Raw genomic sequence first — 12,132 nt, 5'->3', positions numbered from 1 at the left:
GCATTACTCACGTGGACTCAAGACTTTGATCATTTTCCTTTCCCCTGCCAGGCAGCTGGGGCTGGATAGACCAAGGGTTAACCTCATTCTGCCACGTACCTCCCATGTGACTTTGAGCAACTCATTTAACTGCTAAAACCCGCCTTTTCCAAATTCCAAACGGGTTGGGAACACAGCTCAAAGCTCCTGAAGCCCTCAGGACAGCTTTTGGGTGTTGTCAATCCTAAACCCATTGTTGCTGCGATCATTACAGGTTACCTCTGCGTGTCACTTTATTTCTTGGTTACCTCTGCGTGTCACTTTATTTCTTGGTTACCTCTGCGTGTCACTTTATTTCTTGGTAATAACTTCAGCCTTCACTCCTGGTCCCACTGCCACCAGCCACGTGAAAGCCCTTGTCACGTGACAGTAAGACCCTTACCACAGCCTTCCGCACCCCGGCTCACTATTCTAAGTGCTGCCAGTGTGGGCTCCTAAAAGAAGAGTGCTTTGCTTACATCTCCACTGTAAAAAGTTATCATAGGAAAAATTACAGCTCATACCATGAAAAGCTAAACTTCCTAATATGGAAAGGGACCCTAGAAAATTGATAGGAAGAGCCCCGATAGATGAAATTTATAATTGGAAATATTGGGATCTAGAGAGTTGTTGGTTCATTAGCTAAAAGCACTTGTTGCTCTTGCAGAGGACCTGGATTCGATTCTCAGGACCCTCGTGGTGGCTTTCAGCTCTAGTTCCAGGGCATCTAACATCTTCTTCTGACTTCCTTGGGCTCCAGGCATGCACATGGCCACGAGGACAAAACACTCAGTATACATAAAATAAAATAACTCTTTTATTTAAAAAAAAAAAAGGAAATATAAACCCAGAAATAAAAAAGCAAAAGACTAGAAAACATGAAAATATAAGCAGCTTCATTTCTTATAAGTGAAATGCAAACTAGAAATTACCTAAATTTAATTTTTACTTGACGAGTTGATGAAAACCCCAGAGTTTAATAACATCTTCTGATCAGGCTGGATGAAATCAGGCTGGCATTTTCTGTCATTTATGAATTGGCATAATTCCTGTGGAAAACAAGTTGCTGTTATTTGTCACAGTTAAAAAGAAATTGTGGGGGCTGGAGAGATGGCTCAGTGGTTAAAAGCATAGTCTGCTCTTCCAGAGGACCCAGGTTCAATCCCCAGCAACCACATGGCAGCTCACAACTGTCTGTAACTCCAATTTGAGGGAATCTGACAACCTCACACCTATAAAATAAAATTAAATAAAAATTAAAAAGTGTATACTCTTTAAGTCAGTAATTTCTAATTGTGGAAATCTGTATGTGCACTGTGTGTGAGAGAGAGAGAGAAAGAGGGAGATAGAGAGACATGCTGTCAATTTGTGGCTTATGTGAATACTACCCAACCAAAACTTATATTACTCTTTCATTCCATTAAGATGCACTCTCCTTAATTCCTACTACTGTGTGGTAATCCACACATATTCACATTAGAGGAACAGGGAAGCATTTCGTCAGTAATATGGCAGAGAAAGGTAAGAGGGCTGTGTAAAGCCTGACAAAATGATATTCACATCTTTGAGGCCAGTCACCTGACACTTAGCAGTCAGTCAGTCCCCTCTGTTTGTCAGTGAGCACCGAGCAGTCAACAGTAAACAAACGAAGGTAAAGGTCTCTGCTCCAGCGGAGGGCGTGGAGGGCGGAGCTCAGCAGACCTGACTGTCTCCACTGATCATGCGCTGTGACTGCTGAGGCGGTGTAGTCCCGGGAGAGGGACCTGTCTCCACTCTGCTGTTACAAGTGGCTGTTTACGATCCTGTACCCACAGACAAGGCCAGCGCTTTTGAATATCGCGTTATAAAGCCTTCAGCTGACTTGGCCTCAAAAACTACTGGAACAAACTTAATGTTCTGGAACCAGGTCACTTTTAAAGGCTACTTCAAAGCAGAAACTAAACCCGTGGCTCTTTCAACAGTGACGTGGGGGCGGGGCACAGCTTTTAAAAGGAGTTATTGTGGAGGTAATGCATATCCCAATCAATGTCAAGGTTCTGCTTTTAAAGTCTATGATGTAAAGGTATAAATAACATGTATAAAATAAATAAATGTAAGGGCTCTACCGTGAGGCAGCTTGTGTTATACTTAATCAGTTAACGGTCTCTGGGATCCGTGGGTCAAAGTGTTCCTTCCTCAGTCCAGAGTCAGAACATTTTCTTCCACTGTTTCTTTCTCTGCTTTTTCCAGAATGCCGTTACTGCATTGGTTCAGCACATAAACTAATAGGCTTTTCCTTAAAACAAACAAACAAACAAACAAACAAAACCGTGAAGTTTAAGTTTACTGGTTTTGTTTTCTTATTTGTTTTTTTTTTTCCCTTTAAATTCTTGAGTCTGCTGGTCTGCTGTTAAAGCTGTCTGTGGTGGGTTCCCCCCCCCCACACACACTTCAGCTTTCTTTATCTGCAGAATCATTTGGCTCATTTTAAAGATTTATCCTTGGTGAACTTCTGGTTGTGACCACGCATTGCTTTCCTGGTTTCATCCACTTGCCCGGTTGGTGCTGGTTAGTCTTGTCAGCTTGAACAACCTAGAGCAATGGTTCTCAACCGTGCTAATGCTGAGACCCTTTAAGACAGGCCCTTATGTGGTGGCGATGCTCCCGACCGCAAAATCATTTCGTTGCTCCTTCATGACCGTACCTTTGTTACTGTTATGAATTGTAAAGTGAATGTCTGATATGCAGGGTATTTGACAGTGACCTCCACGGGGTTGGGAACCACTAGCCTAGGAGTCACCTGGGAAGAGGGGAGCGACGGTGAGGAGTTACCTCCGTCAGACTGGGCTGTGGGCGCGTCCTGTGAGGTGTTCTCTTGATTAATGATTGATGTGGGTGGAGCCAGCCCTGGGCAGGTGGGCCTGAACTGAAAATGAAAGCCGAGCACACCCTGGAGAACAAGGCCAACTAGTCCTTCCGCCGCCGCCTGACTGAATTCCCTCCTGGTCTTCCCTGGAGATGGACTGAAACTTGTAAGCCACTTTCCTCTTGCAGGTTGCTCTCGGTCAGAGCATACATCAGAGCAGCAGCGCACTGCGTGAACGAAAACACCTGAACGGAAAGGTGTTCCTTGTATATTGGGTGTACAGTCCCTTTACTGGGTGTACGCCTTGCTTATGTTTTTGTGTTTTCATTCATGGGACGGGAGATCCTTAACGTCAACTATGCCAATGAGCAGTTTTACTTTCTCGTTAGCGCGTCGTGAATTTAAGGAATCTTTACGGCGAAGTTTTGCCTTTGACCTTTTCTTTCGTGTTACCCATTTTACCTTTCGTAGTTAGATCTAACACCCACCAGTGTGGTGTAGGGTAGACACCATCATGACTCCTTGACCTGGTATCACTTACTGGACTGTGCACTGACTCCCCCCCCCCCGCGCCCCCCCCCCCCCAACGGCACCACAGCAATAACCTTGACATGAATCAAGCCACCACGTAGTGCAGCCGTGTTTCTGGTTCGTTGGCGCCTTTGCCTGCGTGCGGCTTCGGCGACTTTCTAACCGGGTTTTGATGACTGCTAGCGTGCGTGTCCTCACGAAGCCAACCAGCGCTGCGTGCGCCTCTACCCACTTGGCTCTCCAAGTCTGCACGCGCGCCTGTGTGACATGATTGATTTCGCCTGTTCCCGGGCTTGTTCTCTGCGGTTTGTTACCTCGGTCTTTGTCCCATCAAAGCCCTTTCAATTGAAAGCCAGCCAGGTGTCTGCAGAGCCGGGTAATTAAATAACGCCGGGGTGGGTGGGGGGGAGCGAGGGGGAAGGAGTAGATTAGGCGAGGCTGTCCGGCTGAGTGAGGCTCAGTAAGGAACAAGTCCAGAGATACTCGAAGTTCTAGCTCTCAGGGGGAGGGGAGGAGGGAGAGCGATAAGGGGGAGTCAAAACTCTCAAATCCAGGCCGAGGAGAGCCCGACCGGGTCCCTGGATGTAAACGTCGCGGGGGGTTCGGCCCAGCCTGACGAATCGGCTGGGCGGGGTGGGGCCGCGAAGCCGCAAATCAGCAGTTGAGGGCTGGAGAGCGCGCCGCGGGCTCAGAGCAGCGCCTGCCGCCGCCGGGCCGGGCAGGAGCCGGAGGGAAGCCGCGGTGAGCAGCGGCCGGGCGAGCCGGCCTCTCGGCGGACGCCCGCGGACCATGAGCCGCCCGGGCCCCCGGAGCAGCCGCGGCGAGGGGCGGGCCGCCGGGCGCTGAGCCGCCACCCCGGAGCTGAGTGCGGCGCGGAGAGGTGAGCGAGCCCCGTGCGTTCCTGCTCCGGCCTGACCGAGACTGGCCTGGGAAGTTCTCTAGAGAAGAGTTAGGCTCGGGGCTCTCCCCCGCAGCCCGCGCGTGGGTTTGACTCCCCCGCCCCCCGCAGACTTGGCCGTGGGAGTGTGTGTGTGTTGTTTGGGGAAGGGGGAAGGGGTGGCCATAGTGGGGATGAGACTTTTGCGCCCTCGGGGTCCTCGGATCCCGGTGATCGCTGGAGTGGAGCGTGGTGATGTGCCTGGAGCATCCCCACTCTTTGGCGCCGGGCGGGTTTCTCTTCCCCTGTGCTGGCCTCCGCACTCCGTCCCGACCCCCCTCCCCCCGCCCCCGGACCTCTCCTAGCACGGTACGGTTCTGCCCGAGGCTGCTCTAAGCTGGGGAGGTGAGGTGGCCCAGAGGACCCTGCTTGAAAGCCGGAGGCTTTCTCCACTAATCTCCTGGGAAGTTTGCAAAGAAAGTGAAGGAGCCAGCCCAGTCACTGTTGACAACATCTCCCTCCCCCCCCCCCCCGTCGCCTTCCCTTTGTTGAGAAAGAATGAATAGTTGGTTGTGTGGCTCCCCCTGAGTCGGGGAGGGGAAGGCAAAGAGGGGGAGGGATGGGTGGCAGTCCATCTTCCCTTACCAGCCGAGTCTGCTGCCGCTTAGAAAGTTTGATCAGATGTAGACACTTTGCAGCTGGCAAAGGCAGCGGGTGCTGTAGGGCACGCAGCGCAGAGCTAAGGCTTAACAGTTGGTTGAGGCGAGGTGAAAAGGGGAGTCTGTTTTTGCCTGCAGCAGTTAGGCACGGAAAGTAGAGCCCTGCGTTCACAGAGTCTTTTAAACCTTGACTCTTATCTCCCAGGGTTCCACAGACCTCTCCAAGGCCAGTACAAAGGCCCAGAGAAGGTCAGTTTGGAATCTGATTATCTCATACTGTGTTCCCCGGTGGAGGAGAGATCCTGAAGGGGCCTCTCAGTCACCAGGAAGCCCACTGGCTAAGCCGTTTGCCCCCAACCCCCCACCCCACCCCACGCCGTGTGCCAGGAAGCCTCCTGGCAGTTTACCATGCCAAATGCTGCTTCCTCAGCTTCCAACACCAACTCACAAGTGCTGTTAAAGCCTGATGTTTCAGGATGAGTACCCAAGATTTCAATTCCTATAATAATAATAAAAAAAGGACTGCTTTGTCAGATGGGTGCCAATCTCAAGAACCTTGCCCTGTAAGTTCTTCACTGTATTGCTTGAAATACAATCCATGGAAGAATTATTCATACTTCAATCGGTTGGCTAGACTTCATAAGTTGACTTCAAAAACAAAAGGATACCCTTCATTCCTAAAGCCAAGCAAAAGTTCTAAGGGGGGGGGGGGAAGAGCCAATTTTATCCTTGGGGTCTTTCCATCTGCCCTCTCTGTCTGACTTTGCAACGAGGATAGGGCTACAGATTTGAATTGCAAATTCTCTGTCATGGTCATGGTAAGGGTGGCTGAGGCAGTGGCATTTCCAGTTTGAAATACAAAAGTTCAGATTACCATGTGTGAGTTTAACTTTAAAATACCCGGGTTCAGAAGCCAGAGAAAAATCCAAGCAAGTGGGGCTGTTTATCTTTGCCACAAGTTGCAAGATCATCAGGTTTTGTTGTTTTGTTTTAGCCGTCTTTGTAGAGCAAGTGAGTTGGACAGAGTTCATAACCTTTACAAAGCTCCGTGGCTGACCTGAGTCAGGAAGGCAGGTGGCAAGGCTGTTAAAGAGTTTGTCGTGAGGCTCATGCATGTTCTCAGCATTCCCAGAGTCTCATAACTTCCCTATCAATATGGAGGATCTGACCTTTGTATGTATTTCAGGCTCTGGCAGCCAAGGCCAAAGTCTTTGCTGGTGTTTGTTTGAAAGCAGGCCTATGGTTCACTTGGTGTCTCTTCCCTTTTGTGTCTATGTCCTCTCAGCTTGGTGTGTTTACATCTGTTCTAGGTTGAAACATTTCTCTCCTCACCCTTTCCAGCCTCAGAGGCTTCCTTTGTGAAGTCCCATTTCAGTGGGGTCACAGTGAAAAAGCTATGCAGACACGGCCCCTGACCTGACTGGAGATGTATTCTTGCTTGCTCTGCATCAAGAACTTCATACACACGATCGCATTTAATTTTCACAATAAACCGTGAAGACAGGATTGTTTAACAAACAATCCACTGACTTTCAGAGAGTGGTGTACCGTGTCCCAAACCTCATGGCTACTACGGCAGAGGCAGGGTAGAGGTTGGAAGTAGTAAATACTGGCTCCAGGACCCAGGCTATGAGTCATGCCATTTTGATGTTCTAGAGACCAAATGGTACATAAGAAGTGTTTAACGACCAGTGGCATCAGCCCAGAAACATCTGAAAGTGAAGAATACGTGGAGGCAGAGTTTTAATAATTTAATATCTTTTTAATAATTTAATAATTTGATATCTTTTAATAATTTAATTTTAATTTCATTTGCATTGGTGTTTTGCCTATGTGTGTGGCTGTAGGAGGAGTCAGATCCCTTGAACTGGAGTTACAGTCATGAGCTACCATGTGGGCACTAGGGATCGAACCCAGGTCTTCTGGAAGAGCAGCCAGTGCTCTTAATCACTGAGCCATCTCTCCAGACCCTCCTCCCCCCAAATTTACTCTTATTGTTAGCGTCCTGTATAGAATATTAACGTGGTGAGGTCAGGGGTCACTTCATATTGTTTGTTTCGAAGCTTTCGTATGGTGTCAGCCCTATTTGAGTCTGTTACCCAGGTAGACAATTTAAGTGAAAGGTGCTCACTGCCAAGAGACTTACTCCCCCGGGAAGTGCTTCTCAATCCTGGCTCCAGACTGGTCTCTAAAAATGCTGATGCTGGTGTCCTACCCACAGAGAGTCTGATTTTAGAATCTGGGTTGTGGTTGGGCCGCACTGTAAATATTCCTTACAGGATTCTTATATACAGCCAGACCGAGCCCTAGGTTTTTGTTATTTCCAGAACTCATTCTCTACGTTGGTCCCAATAGGCTTGAGGTGAGATGGCGAGATGCAATTCACATGTTGTTGATGGCTTACGGTAGTGTGGGAGATACTTTCACATCCACTATCACAGGGGATGCAATAGGTACCCTGGTTTATGTATTCCCTTTGTGTTGATGATCAAGACTCCTTCCGGATCCATGTCTGACACAGCGGATGCTAACCTTCTGCACTGAGCTGTCCCCTCATACTTCCCACACTGCTCCAGTGGGTAAGCATCTCTTCCTCTTGCATGGGTCCCTTCTGAAACCTCTTGTTGCGTCATAGCATCATGCCATCATGGCCATGGCTTCCTTCCTTCCTTCCAACTTGAGTCCTTGAGCCTCTAATGACTTTTCACTCTGTCCTGTCCTTTCTCTTGGCCACTTCCTGAGATTGTTGAAGGACCTGAGATTGGTCCTTCGTTGTTCTTCATGGTGCCATCTGTCGGAGGGATGTCTCTGGCTTCCCTGTGCAGAATTGCCAGAGTCACCTATGGAGTTACAGACCAGATCCCCCTTCCCTGGCACTCAAGGGAAGTCCAGTCAAGTCCAGACACTTGGCCAGAACCTCTAAGATTCCCTGGCCTTGCCCTAAGCTGTAAATCTTCCAGGAAATATTTCTCAATCCCTCTACTCAAGCCACTGTTCTTCATCTGCAGTGCATTCAAGGTGTGGGGATACTTCCATACCTTTATAGGTCTGGTGTTAGAGTGTCTTTCCTGATAAAGTCAGTTTGTGGGCTTCTGTTTGTTTGTCTCTTGTCTTCTCTCCAATTTCTAGGAGTACTTCTGTCAAAATTAACTGTTGTTTCTTCCAGTATGAGGGTTGCTATTAGATTTCTAGGTTGGAGCTCTCTGCATCTCATATACAGTGCTACTTTTGTTTTTGTTTTTGAGACAAGGTTTCTCTTTGTAGCCTTGGCTATGCTGGACTTGCTTTGTAGACTAAGCTGGCCTTGAACTCACAAAGATCCACCTGCCTCTACCTCCCCAAGTGCTGGGATTAAAGTGTATCATCATGCTTGTTTATAGAGTGCTTACTTAAGTGTTTGTCAAATTAAAAACAGAAAAAGAAGATGTTAACAGACGTTTTTTTATCAGAGAATAAATTGAGGTGCAGCATACTTAAGAGGGACATTTTAGAGCCCCCTCACCCTAGACAGGATTTTTCTCTGTAGCTTTGGCTGTCTTGGACTTGCTTTGTAGACCAGGCTGGCCTTGAACTCACAGAGATCCACCTGGCTCCACCTTCCTGAGTGCTGGGATTACAGGCGTGCATCACCTTGCCCAGGTACATTTTAGAGCCTTTTAATGCATTCTCAAACTCAAGCTCAAACTTAGATGTACAGAGAAGCCAAAGTCACTGGCGCTAAAGTCACTTTTGCTCCTCTTGGCTCGTGGAAATAGACTTGATCAGCATCGTGGCCTTTACACATGAAGATGTTTTTTTTGTGTGGTACTAATGGTGTATGCTGTCTCTCTCTCTCTCCACCCCCACCCCACCAGTTTCTTTGCAATGATTCAGGGCTGTCAATGAAGAAGGAAGGTGCCGATAGCTTGAACAGAGGCAGTTCACAGCTGTGTGGGGCACTGGTGGGTGGGAGGGAGGTGGGGTTGCTAGCTGGTTTGCGTCACTGGTGGGCAGGTAGAAGGCTAGAGCGTTTTGATTTCTTTTTTTAAATAACAATGATTAGCATTGAGTAAGTGCTGACAGGGTGCCAGGAACTGGCCAGGATGGGAGCGGTCCTCCGGGGACTCACCTCCCTCTTTTTCTGTATCTCTTGTGAGCCAAGCCTTCTGTGTGATCTCACGTGCAGCAGACAGGCTTCTGAAATGATCAAGGCTGGCAAAGAACAGAGGACGGCGTCAGGACTCTGCTCTTGATTACACTATGCCCAGTCCCTAGCCCTCCTCCCTCCCTCGCTGTTGCATGAAGCAGCGGATTTGTGTGGCTTCGCATACAAAGTGTTTCCTCTGCAAACTCTCTCTATCCCACTGCTACCTCCATGAGCTCACAGAGTGGGGGTGAAGCCAAGCCCACAATGCCTGTGTAAAACCAGCTCTGCAATTTTCACTCACAGCTCTCTGCCCTCCCCCTCCATCCCCAACGCAGTGGAAAGGCTGGTGAGTTGAGCAGTGGGTGCTGTGGGCTTGAGGATGGGCTGTTGAGTTCAGCAGACCTTAGCTGGATGTCATAGGCAGCGTGGGGCATCTTCTGGCACTTCAAGTATCCAAGGAATTGTTACTTGCCTTGGTGCGTCTTTTACAGTTTGGCTTAGGTCAAAACTACAGTTTGTTTAGGAGCTTAAGTACCATTCAAGGCAAATGACTGCCAGCCATACCTGGAAGCACTTGTTGGAGCTGGTGCTGTGCCTCCCTGGCATTTTCCTCTTTCTGTGCCTTGCACCCATCTCCTCCCACCCCCTTTTCTTTTTCTTCTTCCCTGACTTTTTGGGATGTCTGTATGGAAGAGAGAGTCACCCCTGACCCCCTGACCCTGCCTTGGTTAATTAGAGTACAGTGATTTATTTTTAAGCATCAAGTCTTTGCCAGAGAAGCTGCCCTATCATTGTGGGTAGCACGATTTTGGTCTGGCACTGCAGAATTTCCAGCAGCTAAAGAATTCCAGTCATCTCTGCCTGTCTTTTGCTGGGCGCTGGATCAGTGTAGCCATCATCTAACAATTTACAGTATTCTTTTTTTTCCCCTGGTGTTTATTACCAGTCCTTTGATAACAGGTTTTTTGTTTGTTTGTTTGTTTGTTTTTTTTTATTATATCCCCCCTCCTCTTTCAATGATAAAAAGGTCCACATGCCTCTGACGGTTCTGAGAAGTGTTCATCTATTTGGACTTGCCGCTCGTCCAGCTGAATTTCTCTATAGAACCCTGAAGGAGAAGGATGAACAAACTCTCCAATCTTACAAGGTCCAACGAGTGATGCCTTTAGACACTATTTACCTTTTGATGTCTCATGACGATTTCCAGTTTCTTCGGCATGCTTGGCGTTGGTTCTTGTGAACATCTTAACCTCACTCTTCCTCCTCCTTCCCTCCTTAGAGTTGAGAATCATGGCGGCGGGAAAATTTGCAAGCCTTCCCAGAAACATGCCCGTGAATCACCAGTTCCCCTTGGCCTCATCCATGGACCTTTTGAGCAGCAAGTCTCCTCTCGCTGAGCACCTCACAGATGCCTATCAGGACGTGTCTATACACGGCACTCTTCCACGGAAGAAAAAGGGCCCTCCTCCCATACGGTCCTGTGACAATGCCAGTCACATGGGGACTCTCCCCCACTCCAAATCTCCACGGCAGTGCTCACCTCTGACCCGAGACATCATCCAGGAAAACCCACTACTAGACTGGAAAGGGGAAGCCTTCACCTTCAGGTAACTCTTCTCATTTCATGAGTGACAGTCATTTGTCTGAAGGGCTTTGGGTTAAATATATGCGAACTAGATGAATTCCCCTTCCCCTTTTCTCTTCCTTCTTTCCTTCCTTCCTTCTGGTGTTGTGGATCTCAGGGCCTTACACATGTGAGGCACGCGCTCTGCTACTGAATTGCATCCCTAGCCCGCGAGAATAGTATGACCTCTAGAAAGCTGGCATCACACTGTAGCAGTCCTATTTCGCCTGTATTTCCACCTCCATCCCCTCCTCTGGCATTACTAAAGAAAATCTCATTTTCTTATTTTATCTAATCGTATTTTCATATGTGCCCTTTAAGGATAAGGATTCTGATTTAAAGTGTATTCATATATACAATGTAAATATAACATTTTTTTAAATTATTTTTTTCTTATCATCTAATATTTGAGATTTAAAACTCTTTCTTGCTACATTAAGACCCTTAAAAGAGAACACATTTAAAAATATCATAGAGTGGGATACTGAACTACATCCATTTAATTCTGTAGCAATGCCAAGGCATATGTAAGTTAAGATCCATATTTCCTTTAGTCGTCAACATGCCACAATTAATTTTTTGAGTGGCTGCATTACCAAATCAGCTTCATGATATTGTTGTGGAAGGACTGGTTTCTCCCTGCTGAGGCCAGGGCTCAGAGTAGTAAGCCTCGCAGCTGCCAATGCCGCTTCTCTGGGGTCATAAGGACGGGGCTGTGACTGGCTTCTGGTTAGAGCCAGTTTGGGAGCTATGTTTTCTTTCCTGTTGATATGAGGTAAGAAACAGGGCAGTTTCTTCCCTTATCTTTCTTGTCATCCAACCTTGTTGCAAAGATAGCTACTGTGCTCCTGGCTCCTCCTCCCCTCCCCCCACCCTTGGTTCCATCTATATATTGAACTTACATTCATTAGAGTATATTGATTTCATGGGCCCCAGGGTTCATTGAGTACTTAAAGGGTTGGTCCGGCATTGAAGACACTCTAGCAGCCAAAGCGTTGCAGCAACCTGCTTTTGTCCTTTTGCATAGGAAGCAATGCCTTCTCTGAGCTGCATTTCAGTGAAGGATCAGATACAAGTGATTAAGACAACTCAATAGTATACTAAGTACTGCAGAAGAAATAAGTTGACATGCTGGTCCCTATGGGCATGGGTAGTTATTGCTTTGAATTTGTAAAGGTCTTTAAAGAGGTGATAATTTTTGATCTAAGATGACTCCTCAATGAAAGAAAGTAACCTTGACCTTTCAAATACAAAGAGCTGGAGCTGAGAGCAAGTTTGGTGTGTTTGCAAACCCCCAAGAAAGCTGGTGTGGTCTGTAACTGGAGTGGGTTAAGTTGAGAGAACAGTAGAGTTAATGGGGGCTAGGGAATGGACAGACAAGAGTGAATCATCAATTTTAGTTTCACGTATTTGTAAGAGGAAAACAGGTGAAGCCCAGATCTTCTGCATGGG

General features: G+C 47.7%; 1 protein-coding gene across 3 annotated transcripts in view; it reads left to right on the top strand.

Moving 5' to 3' along the window:
* The first annotated feature begins 2,913 nt into the window (after positions 1-2,913).
* Positions 2,914-12,132, top strand: part of Bcar3 (BCAR3 adaptor protein, NSP family member) — a 111,691-nt gene continuing 102,472 nt past the window's right edge. Inside the window, exons 1-2 of one of the 3 annotated variants that reach the window (XM_060392803.1) lie at positions 2,914-3,029; positions 10,336-10,663. In XM_060392803.1, coding sequence (XP_060248786.1) covers positions 10,347-10,663 — 317 coding nt within the window. In that variant the 5' untranslated portion in view covers positions 2,914-3,029; positions 10,336-10,346. Of the gene's footprint in view, positions 3,030-3,646; positions 3,771-4,058; positions 4,275-10,335; positions 10,664-12,132 lie in introns of those variants that run through there. The other 2 variants (XM_021645010.2, XM_021645009.2) reach the window with 2 other exon arrangements.

Source organism: Meriones unguiculatus, chromosome 10 (assembly GCF_030254825.1).
Source record: "Meriones unguiculatus strain TT.TT164.6M chromosome 10, Bangor_MerUng_6.1, whole genome shotgun sequence".
NCBI lineage: Eukaryota > Metazoa > Chordata > Mammalia > Rodentia > Muridae > Meriones > Meriones unguiculatus.
Note: the sequence above shows the minus strand (reverse complement) of the source record. Positions and strands in the feature narration are given on the sequence as shown.